A 20,742-nucleotide genomic window follows, 5' to 3' on the forward strand; every position below is an offset into this window, starting at 1 on the left:
TTCTCTACCTCTGCCCTTTCAGGTGTGTCTCGGTGCCCGGCTTTGACGTCATGTATCTGCTCTCGTGACTAACTTACCCAAAGAAGTCGAGAGTAAGAATACCATAAGTTCGGTTTGAACTGGTGCCGTGTCTGACCATCTTGATTGCAAGAAGGCAGTCGGCCGTTGACATTGATCAGATGACAGGATATGAACGTCCGCCCCCCTTCTTTCGCGCTCGACTCGGAAAACCGGTCGGATCGGGTTAATCATAACTTTATGAATGCAAAGTTTTTATGGTACACCAGTAGTAGCCTTTGCATCGATGATAAGTCTTGGTCAAACGTTCATACGGGTACTGTAGATAAAGTCCTGTATCTTGACTCAGCAGCAGCAGCAGCAGTAATAGCACACAGCAACAGCAACCAACCGCTCTCCTCCTCACGCAACTACCACTCCCACTCAAAGATTGTCACAATTTGCTTCGCACTTGGAGTATCCCTGAGTATCCTTTCACTTGGATATTTTACCGGCGGCGGAATAATTTTTTGGTTTTTCATTACGACACGTATCGCATCAGCGTTTCCTTGGCTCTGCTGCCTTGCTGAGTTGTACCTGCAGCTTCCTTTGAGTTGTTTATACTTCCGCACCAACCTAACAACAAACGTGAAAGTCGATAGTCCTCGAAGGAATTTCACCATACTTGATACCCCAATTCACACTTTCACCACCCTATCATCCGTCTCTCACTTGGCATCACCTATCCAGTATCCCCACATTTACATGAACAAGGACAACAGTCCATACATATACATATCCCTTCAAGCTGTGCCAGAACTCAGCGAACGGTTCTTTCAATTTTCGCTTTTACCGAAACATATTTGATTCTGATAGGGTAAAAATCACCAAGAACCCTTATTTTGGATTTAGACTGTACTCCAAAGACTGGACAACCACGTCGTTCGTACTGCTCAAGATCGTCACCATCACATCATCACATCATACGCGGTCTGTGAGTTTCATACGGTGGCTGCGATTAGACTTTTCATCCCCCATTGTCAGTCTGTGGAGAAATCCAGTAGAAAAGTCGAGACTTTGTCTAAACCTCGGACCCAAGGATCATTTCGTTGTTCGTTGTTCTTGTTGCTGATCAAAGCTTTCACTCTTTGATCCATCAATTAGACACCATCAAAACATCCATTCCCATCAGTCCCATCTGAAAATTTGTAGCACCCACTTGTTTCAGACTGAAAATTGTATCGATAACTTATCTACATTTCACTCTTCTTATCTCAAAAACGACCTTACCTACGAACCACCATCGACGATCTTTCCACGACCTGTTACATATAATCTCATCGCGAAGTCTTCCACACATATAGTTCCAGTCTCAACGAAAACCAAACCCCATCGTCACTCTCTTATCCTGTCACACAATATACATACACTCTTTGTCGTTGCAAAATCCAATATTTCTCCACTATGTCGATACCCGACAATCCTTTCCAAGCTCCCACGACACCCCAAGCACCAGTGCTTCAGATCGAGACCGATGATACCTCCCATTCGCCCACGAGCAACCCCAATGGCCTCGCTTCTCCCTATTCTCACACCAGTTCCCCCGGTCAGCTAGATTCTTCCCCTCAATCGGCCACCGTCTCTCCTCCTGCAGGTCCTTCTCAGGCCACAACGGGCGGTCTTGCCCCTCCTGAAATGGGTACAAAGACACCAAAACGTCGTGTACAATGGACCTCGGACTCACACATTGTTCAGCTTCATCCCTTGCAACCTGTCCCGTCGTCGCCCCATCAGTTGGATGAAGGAAATATCGAACAATTCCGAGACGCCTTGGAAGCACATCGTACCGGCTCGATCAGAAGACATAGACCACCAAGTTCACTTAGTAGGCAAAGTAGTCTGGATGGGAGCGAAACCAGACAGGGAACTGAAGATGAAGATTACGATTATCGATTGGATGTCGATCCTCCTTTAGATCGAGTTACAAGTCAAGGTTCCAACCCTGAGGAGTTTATAGACAATGGTATGAGAGAACATGTACCTACCTATATCGATCCTGGAGAGAGAGACGGTTTACCGAACATCCCCCAGATGCCAGACCAAGATGAGAACCAACGGGATGCTGCTAAAGATCTTGTCCGAGCTCATACGGGTAAATGGGGTGTGCTTAGAAGAAGGGTCAAAACATCCGGTAATGTCAATAGGGCTTTTGGAAGTGGTCGATCGCACGGTATCACCACTGCTACACAGGATCCAGAGAAACCCCAAGAAAATGAAAGAGCTTCTCAAGATGCTTTCGCAGCTAGATATCCCGAACCTCGTCGACCATCTCTTGCTGCTTTAACCCATGGTGGAGGAGGAGGTGGTGGTCCAGGTATGCCGGGAGGCGCATCGATTTTATCTTCCCTTCTTGCTTTGTACGGTCAACAAGATGGTATGCACTCTGGTACCACTTCCGCGGCATCTTCAAGACCCAACTCCGATGACGAAGATTCGTCTGAAGATGAGGCAGCTAGAAAAAGACGTTCTGGAGAAGGTTCTCATAAAGGCATGAAAGGTCTGATGGGTTTCGGAGGAAAGAAATCAACTTCAAGCTCCAATTCCAATGGTACTCCTGCTGGAGATGTAGTCATTCACGACGCGCCTCACCGAGCGTCTGTCACGGATGAGACGGCAGGTGAACCACTCGCTCCTCAACCTTCTCGATATTCCAACGGCGAACGACCACCTCCTTCACCCGGCTTGACGGGATTTTTCCAACGTGCCAAAGAGCAAATCCAATATCATCGACCAGACGCAGCCAAGTCCGGCGCAGGAGTGTTCGGTGCACTCATCCAAAATACTGCGAACCTCTCTGGAGCAGCAACGCCAGCTGCTTCTGCCCTTGCGCCCGCAGCCAAACGACCGGGATATCAGCTCAATCGTTATTCCGCACCGAACTTGAACCCAGAAGAAAAAGTTACAAATTGGAGACCGCCTTCGCGGCCTTCTTCCAGAGCTGGATCTAGACCTACCTCCGTCCATTCTTCAACGGCGGTATCGAGAGATGGTGAATCCCCTTCGCAAGATGATCTGTCATTTAAGAAAAAAGCTATATCAAGTGATGATTTAGTTTCCATGAGAAGATCAGAAAATGATGATTCCTCGTTGACTTTGAGTTCGAAATATCAACAACCCGGACAACCCCAAAGTGGAAAGAAGAAACCTAAGGCACCTTTGAAGTTGGATTCGTTAGCTGCTTTACCTGTTAATGCATTTAAGGAAGGTGGTAAACAGATTAAATCGGCCGAGAAATGGTTATTGAATGCTGCTAAGACTCCTCTCGGCACTCCACCTGAAAAGGGCGGTCCCGATTACTTCTCTAGACCCCTCACGGAAGATGAGAGAAGAAGGAAAGAATGGGAGGCGGAGAAGAAGAGAAGAAAGAAGGCTAGAGAAGCGAGAAAGAAGCAGGAGATTTTCGTGAGTGATCAGATGAATACATATATATTGAAGTGATCATGTGCTGATGTGATGTGAGTAAATAGATCATTCAACATGTCGCTGCTATTTTGGCGAGACAACAGTTCTTGATGAAACTTGCTAGAGCATTGATGATGTGAGTAGAGATAACTTAGTCACGTCGAGATCGATTTGAATCCGCTGATATTTGTTCGTGATAGGTTCGGATCCCCTTCTCACCGACTCGAAACCCAAATCCAAGCTACTGCCAAAGTTCTCGAGATCAACGCTCAGGTAGTCTACATGCCTGGAACAATGTTGATTTCCTTCGGTGACGATGCTACCCATACGTCCGAGACCAAATTCTTGAAGCAAGCTACCGGTTTAGATCTCGGTAAATTACTTGCAACTCATCACCTTTATTGGAATGTCGTACATGATAAGATGTCTGTTGAACAAGCGTCAAAGGATTTAGACGTACTCATGACTACACCGGTTTACTATAATTGGTGGCAAACTTTGATCATCGGTGCAATGTGTTCGGCTTTTATCACTGTTATTGGTTTCTATGGGTAAGTGAATTCTTCCTCAGAATACATCCCATTTAGATGAAATTCCGATCTAAGCTTGTGGTTTGTGCTGACGTGGGGTTTATATGCTCATTATAGCTCTTTCGTCGATGCTATCATGGCTATGCCCCTGGGAGCTTTACTCGTCGGTGTTCAGATGTTGGCTGCCCGAAACGACATGTTCTCAAACGTATTCGAAATTGCCATCGCGACTGTCATCTCTTTCGTCTCTGCTGCTCTCGGATCCACTGGGGTGTTTTGCTATACCGCGTTGGTCTCCGGTGGTGTAGTGTTGATTTTACCTGTAAGTGACTTTCTTGGCTATTTGGTCAATCGATCGTGAACAAGTTGAACTGATGAGTTTTGATATGATAATTAGGGTTATATCGTACTCTGTGGTGCTTTGGAACTGGCTTCGAGGAATATCACTGCCGGTGCGGTCAGAATCGGTTATAGTGAGTTCGCCCTTACTCGTACATATCCCAGAATTATCTCATGTACTGATTAATTTCTGCGAAACAGGTGTTATTTACTCCCTATTTTTGGGTTTCGGTATTTCGATCGGAGCGGTCCTTTATGAGAAGATTACCGGTAATGATGTAAGTGGTTCATGGTTCATGAGTGATATTGATTTTGATCGAGTATATTCATGTTCGATTGTCGTGGAATAGGTACTCAATGCAAGTGATTATACCTGCTCTAACACGCATGGTGGTGCGCCTTGGTATCAAGTCACTCCCTCTGCCTTATGGTGTAAGTACTGTTGGAGTACTACTCAAACCCCGAGGCAGTAGACTGATCGCTTAGGTGCAATAGATATCTTATGTTGTCCCGCGTACTCGTTTTTCCTTTCGTTGAGAAATCAACAACCACTCTGGGCCAAAGAACTGGTACGTCCCTATGCCATCCGCCTCCCTTTTTATTTAGCTGAGCCTCATCGCTGATTAATTGCCTTAGCCAATCATGGTCTTAGTCGCCGTAGCAGGATGGTCAAGTAATCATTTCTCATCGTTGGCTTTCCCGGGTCGATCCGATATGACCTCTGCCATCGGATCCTTCGTCGTTGGGACTCTAGGAAATCTTTACGGTAGAATATCAAACGGGTCGAGTTTCCCAGTGACAGTCACTGGAATATTATTCCAACTTCCCTCTGGTTTATCCAATGGAGGTATCTTCAACTTCGCAGCTGAATCTTCGGATGGATCGTCGACTGCCTATAGCTCTGGATTCAGTGTGGCTCAACAGTTGGTTAGTGTTGCTATTGGATTAACGTGAGTTGCATGCTGGTCATCCCATCTACCATTGATTCCATCTAGCTGATTTCAATTTTGGCGCGGGGTGACAGTGTCGGTCTGTTCGTTTCTGCTGCTGTAACTCATCCTTTCGGAGGAGGTAGAAGGAGAGGTGCAGGTATATTCTCTTTCTAGAGGAGTCTGCGGTATGCCCCTCGTTCTGTGATCTACACTAGGGGCATTTTTAGTATTGTCAGAACACTGCGAGATATTATGGAAAACACACACAAACAAGAACAAGGACAAAAAAGACACTGCTTATTTTTGTGGAGTAGACAGGCGTAGAAATAGAGAATATAGAAAAAGTAAAGAAGTTATCCAAATCAAATCAACCAAATCTGTATATAGATAGATATAGAAGTTTGCTTTAGATAAAATCGGAACAATGTGTTTGCGGATGGACAATCTGAAATTTAAATCCAGGTCCTGCCTTCATCTTAGATCAATAAAACTCTCTCGCATAGCATCGATCGACCATGTAAGCCATACTTACTATGAGTATTGTCCCTTCCAAAGTGTCCATACAGTTCATTCACACATACAGCACATACAGCACATACAGCACATACAGAATCTGCCATATGATGACAAGATCGTTTTCAGGTCATCAGACAACGAGAATTGCATCATGCATCATACATCATATATCATTTATGCTGCGCTACGCTGCAACAGCAAGTCCATCACTTTGGTACTACTCGTAAGCTGCTCCAGATCGATGGAGGAGAGATGTCCGAAACGATAGGAAATTATAAAGTTACCCTTAAAAGACATGTCCTAGTAGGGAGAGGGACAACGTCATCACACCGTATGTAACTGTAGCTCTCCGGCTCAGGGTTTTAAACTTCTCACGTTCCTTCACCTCGCGAACTGGTAATGTACTCGTACTAGTAGTATTGAATCGTGATGGCATGATGCTCGTACACTGTAGTCATATCGATCGGAAAACATCCCATACCATACCATACCCGACCAAACCACCCGTGGAATTGTAACTTATTTGCTGATGGGGTTATCTATCTCTGTATTTCTCACAATCTGTACTGTATCGATCAAATCTCTATTTGTGTATACATAACAATCAGCAACATCAACCAGCATTCTGCAACTATAGGGCATCGCACCAATACTTAGGCGATCCAAGGATTCAAGTAAATTCTTCGAAGTGCAAGACATCCGCATTGATTGATACGCATTATCTATCTATCTATCGAAAAGACATCATCCATTATATACCAGAGTTCGGACACTCACAGGTCGAATCGATGATAACATCATCACGCCAGAGAACCTGCCTTAAAGATCGTAAAGTGTTTTAGAGTTAGCTTTGATGGAAAGGAAAGAGGAAAGGAGATACAACATAATCAAAGTGCCAAAGCGCAGGAACAACATAGCCAACATCAAGTCATACATGGTCTAGATGATTTGCTGGGTTAAAAGACCTTGACAAACATGAAATCACCAAATAAGAGGGAAGATCTAGAGGCAAGATACGATGTGGTACTTGATTGTGAGTCTTATCGTCTGTTATGATCATCAGGTAAGGTATCACTCGGTCTCCTTGCCCCACTTTCGTCCGAGTTGTTTGTGTGTGTCGCGATCAATTGAAAGTGGACATGAACATGACATCCTTTGACACGATCTGAACACGTTTCACCGGCATTTCAATACCCTCTCATCGTCATTAGATCATCATCATACGCACATCTCACCTCTTTCCCCACTTCCCATCTTCCTCGCTTGCATCCCCATCCCCATCATCATCTCACTCTCGCTCTCACCCTCATAGCCTCTCTTCCCTCTTTCCATCTACATAATCTCACAAATACCTCTCACCTTACTATCCTCTCCCCTTCATCCTGCTGTCTACCCTCTCACCCTTAAACCCTCACTGACAAACCGTTATGATCCTCATCCCATCAATTCACAATCCACCACTGACACCACCGCCTGCCTCACCCAAATCGCATTTCGTATCTCGTAATGATCGACTACGACGATACATATCGTTCGATTCCGTCATCTCCTCCAAATCACCATTGTACTTCCCACCACCAGTCCCAAATTTGGAACTTCATTCTGCAGCCGCAAGTGGCAACGTCGGACTAGTGCACTATGCTCTCACACATGGTCAACCTGTCAATTCGGTCTTACATGGTGTACTGCCCCTCCATGCTGCGTGCTCCGGGGGATCGGTCAGCGTAGTCCGAATGTTGATTGAGAATGGCGCGGATGTGAATGCCCCTAGATTACCTAGGAGGTATAGTGATGGGAAGAAAGGGACGGCTCCTAGTGTCGGTACAGCAGGTGAGTACACTCGTCGTACTTCTCCCAAGCGAGGTCTGATTGTGTGCTTTTCAAAGGATCGACACCACTACATTTCGCAGCTGCCAATGGACACGCTCCCATCGTTCAGATGCTCCTCGCGTCCGGTGCAGATCCCACCAAACCCGATAAGAACGGTAATACCCCGGAAGACCTTGCTGCTATCAACGGACATGAGGACGTAGTTCGGGTCTTACATGTCTATCATCACCTCCGTCATCAAGATGCTCTGAACGATCCTGCAAATTCAGATAAGGCTGAACCCTCTTCTCCATCCGGCTCCACATCCCACTTACCAGACGACGACGATTCCAGTGTCAATACCAGACACGCATGGGGCATCGGGTCTAGAAAAGGGAAAGAAAGGGCTTTCAGCTTGACAAGCACGAAATCTGAAAGTGCAGTAAAGGTCAAGAAAAGCTTGGAAGGCTTGTTGAGGAGGGGATCGAGGTATTCTGCTGGTGGGATATCGTCGATGTCGGACTATAGGAGTGCCAATGCGAACGATTCACCGAGATCAGAAGCTTCGGGTTCAATGATGGGGAATACGATACCTAGAATATCGACGGTCAGTGATATGTCGTCAATAAATTCAGATCAACTCCAATCACCTGTCGACATCGATATTCCAGGATCGCCTTCACCTCAGAAAGGAGACAATACACCACTGGGACAAATAGATATCGAGAACCCAGGTCAGAGTAGCCCCAGATCCTTGACGAGGGTGCTAAGTGGTCAATCGTCAAATAGTAATGGTACATCGATAGTTTTAGGATCACCACCTAATTCAGCAGGCGTCACTCCACCACAACGAGGTCGATTGAACTCGACATCCTCGCATCGACCAACTCTACCTTCGATATTGGAAAAAGCTGTTCATCCAGGTCAAGCTTTTCGAGCTGTTATGCGCCATCATACTCATGACAAAGATCAAAAGGATCATACAGTCCAATTTCCTCCTGACCCATCTTCAGAAGATCAGGTAGCTCACGAACACGATAGCTCATCTCATCATTCATCAAGTGGAGGATTCTTCAGAGGCAGGAAGAAATCGCATGATTCAGATGACAAAAAACAGAGTCATGGTCATTCACATAAACATGGTTTCAAGGGTTTATTCAGACGAGGCCATTCACCACCCTCAAGAAGTCCTAGTCCACCTATGAAATCTGATAATGCTAAACCTATAGCTGGTGAGGAGTTAGAAGAGGGGATAGCGAGGTTGAAGAGGGCAAGTCTCGAATTGGATCGGCATGGTCAAGTCTCGGTCTCGGACGCTGGAAATACAGATGCCGTACAGGATACTGGGATCGATCCTGATATAATAGGAGCTATCAGTATAAGTGATGATCAAGATGCTACACCTCAAGCTAGACAGATACCTTTCTCTGCACCCGTCACCAAAACCAAATTCTTCCCTGACAGTCCTACAGGTCCTCCTAGATTACCTTCTCGTGGGAATGATATCCCGAGCTCTACTGCCTCTTCTCCCGGTACAATGCAATTCAATAGACCCAGAACGGGAAGCGAGGTCATCGCTCCGTCCCCGCTTGCAAACGAATGGGCTCACGACGAAGATTCAGACTCGTCTCTGCCTAGAGCTGGTATACGTCGAGTGAAAACGGAAATCCTCAAATCACCTATATCATCTTCACCTCTTTCTCCTGAAAGTGAGATCACCAGTCCAACTTTTCCGACGGGATCGAGACGACGTTCAGCTACTCATTCTGGTGGACTACCACCTCCTACCTTCTCAACTATCAATAAAGGATTGAATCCGCCCAAAGTGATTGGATTGGGCTGGGAAGGAGATGTGGATTTGAGAAAAGTAGCTGCGTCTGAATTGATTAGGAGAGAGAGTCAAAGGAGACAAGCGGAAGTTGATAGCGAGATGGATGCCGAGGATGAAGAATACCATGATGCCCTTTCACCAGCGTTCGAACCGGCAGATGCCAAATCCAATGACCAAGAAGACAACGATAGTACGCCTACACCTCAATCTGGTGTGATTCCGGATGATGCGACTCCGACTGAGGATGAACAACAAGGAAGACTACGTGGTGAGAGCGTTGGTTCAATGACAACCGATTCGTCCCGTCTATCCACTCCACCTGCACCTTCTTCTGCGCAATTCCGAATGTCGTCGATCAACGATGATTCCGAAGAATCCGCTAATCGAAGGCTCCCGTCTTATGGACAACCGACGACTACTGACGGTCGACCGCGTGGTAAATCAGTTTCGTCGATTTCATCAGCGGCATCAGGAATGGGGTATTCATATGCGCAATCTACGTCTACACCTCCGACTTCCCTCACTACGCCTTCTGCACTGTCACTGGCTTTGGTTTCTGGTTTTCCACCTGTACCAGAAAATGAAGTTGCCCATGTTCCACCTACACATCGAAGGACTTTGACTCAACGGACGATATCCTCTCATGCAGAAGCTAAAGAAGTCATCAAACAGAACGAAAATGACATTCTGCAATTAGCTCAACTCCCACCATCCTTGGATTCTAGTAGAAGTTTGGCTGAACAGCTGGCTGCGTACGGCGAGAATTATGCGATCGAACGGCAATTTGCTGAGATAGAAAGAAGGTCGAATACTGGACTTACACCTACTGGACGGAGTGAGGATGGTGAGAGCTTCTTCAGTGCGGAGAGCTCGAACAGAAGTTGGGGATCTAGTAAGAGCTCTGAGAGGGAGAGGAGGAGGGGTCCTTCTGGAAACTTCACGGGTCTTCAGCGTAAGTCGCTTTATCTATAAGTGACGCTTTGATCGAGGGAAGTAAGCTGACTTTCAAGAAATCGGTTTGTAGCCCGAGCGATATCCAATCCCAATCCTCTTGTTCCACTAGTCAGTGTTGACGCTCCACGTTCGTCTTTACCATCCATCAACAGCATATACGACAAACGAGCGGACGCATATCGTAAACACATGGCGACGTTAGCTTCCGTTCAACCGCTATTATCTTCTTCCTCTTCTACTCGACATGCTCAGACCAGAGCTAGACAAAGAGCAGTATCAGCTCAGGAAGGTTGGTTGAACGCTAGCCGTCCCTCTCGTCCTGGTTCCATCATGAGTTATACTACGGCGAACGAAATTCCAAATCAGGACGAAGAAGAGAGGATCAAATACCCACACATATCGAATCCTCTTCCGGTACTTACTAATCCAGTAACGGGACAGAGACCTAGAAAGTCCTCTGGAGGAGGAGCAAGTTCGATGGGTCATATTTTACCTTCTTCACATCGACATAGATCTACATCCGCTTCGACAACTACTCCAGCGCCAATTGCGGATATCTTATCTACACGGTATCAAGGTATCAACCCTCCTTCTTCATCTACTGTTGGAATTGGCGGCGTCAGTAAATATAACACAGCTCCAGTTGGGTCTTCAACTTCGTCTTACCTAAATACTACTTCCAAACCCATTTCAGGTAATAGTAGCAGTACAAATTCCAACCCCATGGGAATATCACCATACGTATCGATTTTCTCTAATCGCTATCAACCGAAAGTCCCGCTTAATGACGATGATTCAGATGATGAGAATGATAATACCCGTGAATATACTGTTATAGAGAATGATTGGAGAGGTGGACATGTAGTTAGACCGGACGAGTTGGGTTTGGGTTCGAGTACCGGCAGTGGCTCCGAGGGAGGTAAGAAGAAATGGGGTTTGAAGAGATTAGGTAGGAAGTGATGGATCTTATGTAGTCCAGTGCGTTTTTAGCACATTTGGGTGTAGGGTGATGATCTCTGATTTTATTTCATTCGATGGATGATCTTTCTCCGTCTCATATCATTGATCTAATCTGTATCGTTCATCTTAAGTTATCTTTTGCTTATCCTTGCGACCTGGTGTTCATGTTGTATCTTTCGACTGTACGGACAGGTGTGTTGATCTCGAAATCAATTAATGTCTATGTCTATTTGTAGCGTGTTCAATAAATATATGAATTTTGGAAAGAGGAAAACGAAAGACATCAAGTATAATCGGAAATATGAATGTTATACAGTATAATGTCGACGAATTCAAGAATTCAGGTACGATCTCGGTTCTGATGATGTTTGCATCGTAACACTTTTTTTCAATATCTCATTTCACATATTTCGTCTTTTACATTATTATGCATATCCAACACCAACATCCATCATCTATTGTATTTTCTTTAGTCTCTACGCAGTCACCTTCTTGCCTCTACTAGCTTCATGCATTGCATATTCCTATGTGAAATTGAAAAAGAGAGGAAGAGTCAACCACTGGATACTTGTCATCGAATTGGATATAGGAGTAGGGGAATATCGACAACAATACATTTGGAGATTTGGACTCACCTTTGAAATCAAATGACTAGTCTTTTCTACCAAACCCAACATCTTTGAAATATCATTTGACCAACCGTTCAAAATCTCGTTTGTCGATTTCTTATTTTTGAAATTGACTATACCGTTTGGTCTATCGATTCTTGCGTAGATCGTCTTGTCCGTCACTAATTTACATAATGTCTTTTCTGTCTGGGTGGAAGGGAGGTCAAGGAGTTCTTGAAGTCGTTGGAGGGTTATACGTGAGTAATAGGTTGAGATGACTCTTATGTTCTATTAATGCCAAAATATATAGGATGGTTAGCATATGTAATTTTTCAGATCACAATATAACTTGAAGCATCTCATATAGCACTTGTGTTTTGTACGATGGACGATCCCACACTCACATGCTCTGTGACCCTCTTGTGCAACTCTTCCCACCTTACTTGCCCGGGATTATCAATCTCCTCCGACTTTTTACCTTCCGCTTTGATACCAGTCTTCTTACCCAATGTACTTCCTGAGGCGAATATGGGAGATTGACGTAATGTTGGGCCGTAGAGTTGTTCGATACCTGACCATCGCATGAGTTCTCTCGTGACGAAGCACTTGACTAGATCGCTGCGAGTCAAACCAACGGAAGATCAGCCCTAGACCGCATATCAAGTGATACTGGGTGTAGAAACCGGACGGAGTAAACAGGATGCAGAGTGATCATTACACATTTGACTGCACTCTAAAATCCCTTGTTGAGAGGAGGAAGCGAAAGGTGAAAAGCAGTACCGTTACTCACAAGTGTTGAGGGGCTTTTTGTAAAGCCGGATCGGCATACAATTTGTGTAACATATCGGATTGTTCGTTATTGTACGGAGCGAGTACAACGTAGATCATGATGTTTTCCAAAACCTACGTCAATCATCCACAAATGGTCAGCTGAAGATGTACAACCTTTTCGTATATCGGAAGACCAGAGATGCAACTAACGTTCAATTCCTTTGCTGGATCAGCTTTGACTTCCTCTGTATCCCATACTTCCTGATATGCCGAACATGCCTCTAGGTATTCGTCATCTTGTAAAGCCAGCTGAACCATTAAATCGTAATATCGAAGTTTGATATCCTAATTTGCCAAATTTTATATGAGTTGGATGATCGTCTTCCGATCAGAGCGGATAACTCACTTGACTATCTTTCTCCTTCAGATACACCCTGTTGATCTTCCTCGAACCTACTCTGACTCTCACCCAATTGCCCCTCAATGACTCTAATCGCATTTGTTCGAGAATGCTAAACACACGATATCAGATCAGCTTTGATCCGCTTCGATAAACGAAGTTCACTGGGCAGGTGACATACAACTCGGTCTTTTCCCTCTTATCCATAGAACTGTAAGTTTCCACCTGGATATCAGACATCAAGTCTGCTGCTACGTCGAGGTGATCTTTGGCCGTCACAGGTTCGGCTTTGGCCTTGTCTTTGTCAGTGGCAGTTGAAGTGGAAGGAGCGGGAGTGGTTGATGCTATTGAGATACAAAGATATCAGGTTACTTGTTGAGTTACAGCAAGGCGTTTCGACTCACATGATGATTCTTTGGGTGCAGTCTCGGATAATTGTTCATGGTATGAAGCTAACATGACTGTTAATCTTGCTCTGGGTAACTCGAGGTATATCTATGTATGATGAGTTTGCTTGTCAGCTTCGTCTAAAGCACCCAGGGCACGTTGGTAGTAGAAATTAAGCTGGATTGGCAAGTTACTGGTACTGACCTTTCCTTCAGTAATATCCCTGAGAGTCTTTACCAATTCCAACCATCTATCTTTCCCACCGTTAAACTTCCCTTGATCCTTCTGCGACTTGAGCGTAGGCAACCAAGTCATAGCCTCGTCAACCATCCTCACGACGGCTTCCTTCAGCTGACCATGTTTCTTCGATAATATCGTTAACTGGGCGTTCAACAGGTCGAGATCGGATTGTTCCCAACATAATCGAGTGAGTAGGGTAAGCAAGGTAGCGGTAGATGTCATATCTGCGGCCTACATCGACATCAACTGATATGTGAGCTATGTTGTCCGTTTCCTAAGCTATCGAGAGGAGAGAGGTGGCTAGCTCACATTTCGAGTCTGTTTCTCTAATAATGATATTCGATCGACAGCTTCCTGTAATTTACCGTTCTGAGGAACGTCGCCAAAGTGTCAGTTCATTGTAATCTGCAAAGAATGCTGAGGATCGAGCTCACCTTGGCGAGTTGTTCTACCTCTGGCTGCAAGGCTTTAACCTCGGCGGTGAAGTCCCTCTCCTGTTTCCTCTGGTTCAATGACATGGTTCTTGATAATGAGGAGTGAGGAAGGTGTGGTCTGCTACGTGCTATATTCAGTCGAATGATTGGAAGATCATCATCGTCCATCTAGACGCGACAGCGTAAGTGTAAGTTACAGAACAGCGTCACTGGAATATCACCACGTGGTCTCGCCAATGGGATGGATGAATTTCTGACAATTTATCCCAAAATGTCACTCGGAGACTCACTTACATTCATTCCCCTTCGTCGTGGTCTGCTTCTCAAAAAGAAATCAGCGAATATACATCAAGAATCTCTGGTATCCCAAGCAGATCAACGAAAATAATTACAAAAGCAAAATGCGACGAATCCCCTCTCAAGTCCCTCAGGCAGTCTCTCGTCTCCTTCAAGGCAACGTAATCTCCCATCCGCCAACATGGTACATCCCCGTCCTATCCAATCCACCTCCCCAGCTGCCCCCCAGACAAGTCGTACAGCGCAAACGACCCGCTTCACCCTCTGATCGATCGAATGAAGATTTGTCGTATATACCTCCAGGTGAACTCGAACGAAGAGATAGATTGAGGAAATATAAGAGTAGGAAGCAGAAACCTGAAAGAATCGTTTATCTAGAGGATAAGATCCGAAGACAGTTCTTCAAAGATTTCCCATTTGAAGCTTTGAGACCTATCTCGCTAGTAGAGGGTCAGGAGATCGATGAGAGTAGGAAAGTAGATGGTGAGAGCTGGGTGAAATTGGAACAGAGAGGAGAATATCCTACTGTTGAAGAGTGAGTCGACAGACTATATGTAGACCTACAAATCTACGTCATCTTTTCAAGGTGTATGATCCGTATTGTTAGACAAGCTAACATTTTGTGAATAAATAGTACGATTGCCTTTGTCCTCAACGTTCAACAAACACGTCAGATCCCAATCTCCGAAGCTTACGCAATAGCTACTCGGGAATTCATATCTTTAAGAGCAAGACATGAACAAGCTACTATAGCTGCTGAGATTGAAGCTAGACAGTATGGTGCGGAATTCAAACCTGATGCTTTTGTGAGTCATTCATCGGCAGTGATCTCGATAACCTTGTTGGACCACATACTGATCACTGTCTTTCAATATCGTAGGAACGCCAATTTAACCTCGAAAACAAATCTTTATCATCCCTTATCCCACCTTCCTCCACCAGATCATCAGATTCAACCAAAATCAAATATCGTAAACAACCAAGATGGCAATGGTCCAACACCATCCCTTCTTTCGCTTCTGGCAGTGGCAGTAATGAATTCACAGGTGGAAAGAGTTATATGGAAAATTGGAAATTACCCAGACCACTAGAAACCTCTCAAGGAGCACAACAGAGTGAACTGCTAAGTAGTATACCTCAGATTGAAAATGCCAGTACACCGGTGGACGCGGAGGATACTAGGCCTCAGGAAGAAAGTGATTTGGAGTTCCTACAGGCCGTTTTGGGTAAGAGATCGTAGATCATACATTTCCATGCATTATTACAAACTTTCACGTCAGATATGACTTCACGAAGGAGTGTACAAACAGTTGATTCATATTAGATTCCGAACGAAAACAGATACACTAATATGGCAGAATGGATGGCAGAACGAATAGCTGCTCTTCATAACTTGGCTTTAGATTTCAAGGGAGAAGACGGATTACCAAAAGGTGCGAATTTAGGGATACGTTTTGCCATGACAGCTTTCATAGCTTCCGTTGTGTCCTATGAGACCATCAATCAGCACACACAAGACTTCGGTTTGAGATTATACACTACTGACTATTGATTGTAGCATTGAACTGAGCCAACAGAACTATGATCAGCCTCGATCACCTTCATTTCAGTCGAGACATCCTGAGCTGCGATCGATTACTCACGCGTTCCATATAGCTGTGTATCTCAGACCTTCTTCGATACTGATATAAGTAAATTGGTAAATAGAGTATCGCTGCTGATAGGCTCGATGATGCTCACGTATGATCCCTTGCGTCTATAGGATAGAGGCGTGATCAAAAGCATTAGCTTCAACCCTTTGTAATCAAGGTCTGATTCGATACTTACGGTTGATCAGATGTTTCGTACCTAAAACTGCTACAGGACTTTTAGCAGCTATCACTTTGGCCATTTCCACGGCAGCGGCTATTGGAAAGAACAATCATCCAAATCAGATCCATGAGACTTCCATTGTTTTATTAAATATGATGTCGACGCCTTGACTTACCAATGACTTCTTTCCTCCCGTTCCTAACTATATCACTTATAAATCCCAGCTCCTTCGCTTCAGAAGCTCCGAACTTCCTTCCAGTTAAGGCAAGTTCCTTCAACTTCGATTCGTTACCTGTAATCTTAGGTAGACGTTGGAGTGTACCTATATCCGCTGCTAGACCTACGTTGACTTCCTATTCCTCCCAAGTGTCAATCAGCTTGAATGCTCTAAACTTGATCGGTGCATGTATAGACTCGACTCACGAATATACCGAAAGTCGTATCATTACTTGCTATCCTCACATCACAAGCTGATGCTAAGTCTATAGCTAGTCCAACGGAGGTACCGAACATTGCGCATATTATCGGTTGACGGCATCGTTCAAGGGAGGTAATGGCATCTTGGAAATCCTATAGTATCGTGTAAACACTCGTCAGCACTTGATCATACCATGACAATCATGACTATGAAATGGGATCGGAATTACCAAAACATGATCACGAAGTTGGATAGCTTTCCTTGCTGGATCCAAAGCAGGTGAGTTCAGCTCGGTTTGGGAATTTACTACATATTGTTTTCGCACAGGTCAACAAAGAGCGGTCCAGAGGGTAACTCGACGACTAGTCAATCTGTTGTTCACTTACAGTCCAGCCCAGCTGTGAAAACCTTGTCTAAAGCTGAGGAAAGTACGATCACTCGGATCTCAGGCGTATCTGAGATTGTATCGACGATCGTTCGCAATTCCTTCCACATACTGCCCTCGATTTAGTCAACTAACATCGATTATCAAGGTAGTCTGGAGCAAGAAATATATTCCTTACTCATCATTGAAGGCATTGACTGGAGGTCTATACCGATCAGTATCATTACATCTATCAGTACGATTATCCTTTATCAGACAGATGCGGTGATATGGGATATATACCTGTTGAATTCCAGTAAAACTACCCCCTGAGATACTTCACTCGCTCTGTGATATTTCCCATTGAATCTCTGTATATACATGTTGACTCGTGTCCGACCGGTATGAGTAGAGTGGTAGATGAGTGTTATGCATGAAATCGAGAATCGAATGAAAAGCTATGCATGGAAGAGATGTCGATGTGTATGTTATATACGAGTGAGTGTTGTTGTGTAATGAGGAAACGCGGGGTAAACTTGGGAAATACGTGAATTCGAGCCGAGAGCTGAAAGTGGACGTGCCTCTCATTGCATCCATCGCAAGATAGAGAGATAACCTTTCTTTGACTTTGTTCGTCCTGAATATCTTCACTCTCGACCTGAGCACATAGACCATCACTCTCCTTCAGACCTGACAGAAGCGATCCAGAGAACAGAGACGGATCGACGGTTCACCACTCGTCATTCTTTACCCTCAACTCGACGTTGATATCCACACCTCAATACGACCATCAAGCCAAAACGGTCACTCGATATTCGAGATATACGAATAATCAACCTTACGGGGGCTTGACTGTGCACTGAAAATGTCGAGCCTCCTCTCTGAACGACAGAAAGATGAACTGTATGTTGAACTATCTCTCACAATGTGAGTTGAGTCGAGTTGCTGACACCTCATTCCCGCCTTCTTCTTCCTTCAACAACAATAACGACAATTATCGTATTATAACAACGACCAATCTTCAACTTCTCATGATCATACGAACACAAATATAATGCAATGTAATTGTGTAACATAGACACAAATCAATGTTGTCTTACCTCCATTCAGCAGGTCTACACGATTCCTACGAGGCTTTAAAGAGAGAGACAGACAATGGAGATTTCCAAGTGGATGATCCGAAAGCTAGATGGGTGGGATTGTTGGAGAAGAAATGGACTAGTGTGATAAGGTTACAGAAGAAGGTCAGTAATACATCTTCCGTTCATGGTTCAAACTATGCGAGAAAGTAAATAGGATTTTGTCGAAATCATAATATTGGCTACCTTTCCATCACCATGTTCCACTGTTCCTCTACATCGTACTCATAGCTAACATGTCCATGTCCCACCCACAGATAATGGACCTAGAATCACGCAACGCCACACTCCTAGCAGAACTCGCTTCACCCCATCGAGCATCCTCCTCATCCTCATCTGCCTCAACACCCTTCATACCCCGCGCACCAGCCAGACATACCCTCACATCGCATCGAGCCCCAATAACCAAAGTAGCCTTTCATCCTACATGGACTGTGCTGGCTAGTGCGAGTGAAGATTCGACAGTGAAAATTTGGGATTGGGAGTCAGGGGAGATGGAAAGGACTTTGAAAGGGCATACGAAGAGTGTGGGGGATGTGGATTTCGATCCGAAGGGCGGGTTGATGGGTAAGTCAGATCACGCTAAATTGACTCGGGCTAGCGAGTCGTATTGGAGTGAAAGAAATAGGGGTGATCAGATTTAGAGAAGTCGAAAAAGGTTGAAATGTTGTCGGATAAAAGGAAGACATCATGAGAAAGGATTTGTGCTGATTGTCTGTATACCAAAATAGTGACATGCTCCTCCGACCTGACGATAAAAGTATGGGACACCTCAAACGAGTACACAAATGTAAAGACATTACATGGACACGACCATTCCGTGTCGAGCGTACGGTTCACACCTGATGGGGAGAAGTTGGTATCGGCAAGTAGGGATAAGACTATAAAAGTCTGGGAGGTTGCTAGTGGGTGAGTGGAACAACATGTCAGGGAAAACGCAGAATCAATTCGTAGTAAAGGGGCAGAAAATACGTGAACGTGATCGGTAGAGGAACCATCAGTTTCTTTCCTCAGAGTAGAGATTATCAAGATCAAAGGAACAGAGCTTCTACACTCCGTCTGGATCCCAGCTGACCGTATCTGATACGCTTAGGTACTGCGTAAAGACCTTCACAGGCCATTCGGAATGGGTCAGAGGAGTCGTGCCGTCAGATGATGGGAAATGGTTAGTGAGCTGTTCAAATGATCAGGTGAGTACATCGCTTTCGAAATCAGCTAGCGTCTTGTCTCTGGACCTTTCGAGAGAAGAGAGATGAAGTTGAAGAAAACTTTCTTTGTGATAGACATCACGCATATGGGATCTCTCAAATGGAGAAACCAAAATGGAACTGAGAGGACATGAACATGTGTTGGAATGTGCGATATTCGCTCCTGTCAATTGTTATCCTGCGATAAGGGAATTAGCAGGTTTGGCGGTGAGCTATTTTTCCATCCCTTGTTTCGTTTTCGCCGGACATGCACAAGGGTACAATAGCTCATTCGATGCTTGATGGATGAATGTAGAACCCACCAGCTGGAGATAGTCGGGCGAAGTCGCCTGGTGCATTTGTAGCTACTGGATCGAGAGATAAGAGTATAAAGTTGTGGGACGCTATCTCGGGTCAATGTCTACGGACGTTTGTGAGTGATTCATCTTCATTTCCCATTAACTCCACAGGAACCGACATTAGACCGACTCAGTCAATAACACGATGCAATCATTCTTTCCCCTTTTCTTTCGAGACGAACATCGCTGATTCATCCGTGCTTTCAGGTCGGCCACGATAATTGGATACGAGCCTTGGTATTCCACCCCTCAGGGAAATACTTGTTGTCTGCATCAGACGATAAGACCATCAAAATATGGGATCTAGCCAATGGACGATGCACCAAGACGATAGATGCTCATGGTCATTTTGTCACTTCGATGTCGTGGGGAAGAGCTTTGATAGGTGGTAATTCGACAAATAGCGAATCTGTCGTCAATGGCGATTCGCTATCAGGTGGGAAGAAGAAGGAAGAGGAAGGTAGTGGGAGTGGACCAAGGAGGATCAATGTCTTGGCTACGGGTAGTGTGGATCAGACTGTCAAAGTGGGTAAACCCGGTTTGATATACTCATTGAAAATGAGCTGATGTTTTGAGTTTGATCATAGATATGGACACCATAATATCCTAAATCACATTGCTATTCAATCTAATCTACCACCCAGAACACTCTTTAATTTCCTGATCATCTCGCCGTATTATTCTGGCTATATATCCTGTGCATGATTTATATCTCACCCTTACATACGTACAGTACCCTGCTTAGGTGATGCCCCCCTTTTTCTCTACATATTGGTATTTTACTTCATCCTAATCTAATCTGCAACAACTGTAGTAGTTTGTTTGTTGGGTTTTTGTTTAACGAGATGTTTACGAATGAAATACTCCTGCAACTTATTGGCATTTCCCTTCTTCGCATTCATCTCTTGGACGTTCATAGTAGTGTACCACTCGTACACCTTCAGGTTGGAAAGAATGCATCGTGATGCCGATGCATGAATATGCTGTATACGGAAA

General features: G+C 44.8%; 6 protein-coding genes across 6 annotated transcripts; 4 read left to right on the forward strand and 2 right to left on the reverse strand.

The window, feature by feature from the left end:
• Positions 1-1,461: 1,461 nt before the first annotated feature.
• On the forward strand, positions 1,462-5,434 carry L199_003927 (uncharacterized protein; the record flags this gene model as incomplete). Its single annotated transcript, XM_064889655.1, has 10 exons — positions 1,462-3,459; positions 3,525-3,595; positions 3,660-4,010; positions 4,107-4,311; positions 4,387-4,462; positions 4,530-4,606; positions 4,679-4,760; positions 4,824-4,897; positions 4,965-5,278; positions 5,353-5,434. 10 exons carry the CDS (start codon positions 1,462-1,464, stop codon positions 5,432-5,434), a joined length of 3,330 nt encoding a protein of 1,109 aa, XP_064745727.1.
• A 1,769-nt stretch (positions 5,435-7,203) lies between these two features.
• On the forward strand, positions 7,204-11,330 carry L199_003928 (uncharacterized protein; the record flags this gene model as incomplete). Its single annotated transcript, XM_064889656.1, has 3 exons — positions 7,204-7,606; positions 7,663-10,368; positions 10,441-11,330. 3 exons carry the CDS (start codon positions 7,204-7,206, stop codon positions 11,328-11,330), a joined length of 3,999 nt encoding a protein of 1,332 aa, XP_064745728.1.
• Positions 11,331-11,806: 476 nt separating this feature from the next.
• On the reverse strand, positions 11,807-14,254 carry L199_003929 (uncharacterized protein; the record flags this gene model as incomplete). The annotated part of the gene is made up of 11 exons (XM_064889657.1): positions 11,807-11,854; positions 11,966-12,226; positions 12,343-12,556; positions 12,729-12,841; positions 12,920-13,054; positions 13,116-13,221; positions 13,291-13,453; positions 13,514-13,604; positions 13,701-13,967; positions 14,046-14,105; positions 14,171-14,254. 11 exons carry the CDS (start codon positions 14,252-14,254, stop codon positions 11,807-11,809), a joined length of 1,542 nt encoding a protein of 513 aa, XP_064745729.1.
• Positions 14,255-14,571: 317 nt separating this feature from the next.
• L199_003930 (uncharacterized protein) lies at positions 14,572-15,707 on the forward strand (the record flags this gene model as incomplete). The annotated part of the gene is made up of 3 exons (XM_064889658.1): positions 14,572-15,002; positions 15,102-15,273; positions 15,348-15,707. The coding sequence occupies 3 exons, from the start codon at positions 14,572-14,574 to the stop codon at positions 15,705-15,707; spliced, it is 963 nt and encodes a 320-aa protein (XP_064745730.1).
• Positions 15,708-15,853: 146 nt separating this feature from the next.
• Positions 15,854-17,444, reverse strand: L199_003931 (uncharacterized protein; the record flags this gene model as incomplete). Its single annotated transcript, XM_064889659.1, has 11 exons — positions 15,854-15,955; positions 16,014-16,032; positions 16,111-16,149; positions 16,208-16,223; positions 16,295-16,372; positions 16,455-16,632; positions 16,703-16,849; positions 16,927-17,003; positions 17,084-17,193; positions 17,261-17,287; positions 17,365-17,444. 11 exons carry the CDS (start codon positions 17,442-17,444, stop codon positions 15,854-15,856), a joined length of 873 nt encoding a protein of 290 aa, XP_064745731.1.
• A 482-nt stretch (positions 17,445-17,926) lies between these two features.
• L199_003932 (nuclear distribution protein PAC1) lies at positions 17,927-20,348 on the forward strand (the record flags this gene model as incomplete). Its single annotated transcript, XM_064889660.1, has 9 exons — positions 17,927-17,964; positions 18,140-18,305; positions 18,458-18,767; positions 18,932-19,109; positions 19,294-19,390; positions 19,484-19,615; positions 19,704-19,820; positions 19,954-20,271; positions 20,334-20,348. 9 exons carry the CDS (start codon positions 17,927-17,929, stop codon positions 20,346-20,348), a joined length of 1,371 nt encoding a protein of 456 aa, XP_064745732.1.
• Positions 20,349-20,742: the final 394 nt, after the last annotated feature.

This window comes from Kwoniella botswanensis, chromosome 1 (assembly GCF_036426115.1).
Source record: "Kwoniella botswanensis chromosome 1, complete sequence".
Taxonomy (NCBI): Eukaryota; Fungi; Basidiomycota; class Tremellomycetes; order Tremellales; family Cryptococcaceae; genus Kwoniella; species Kwoniella botswanensis.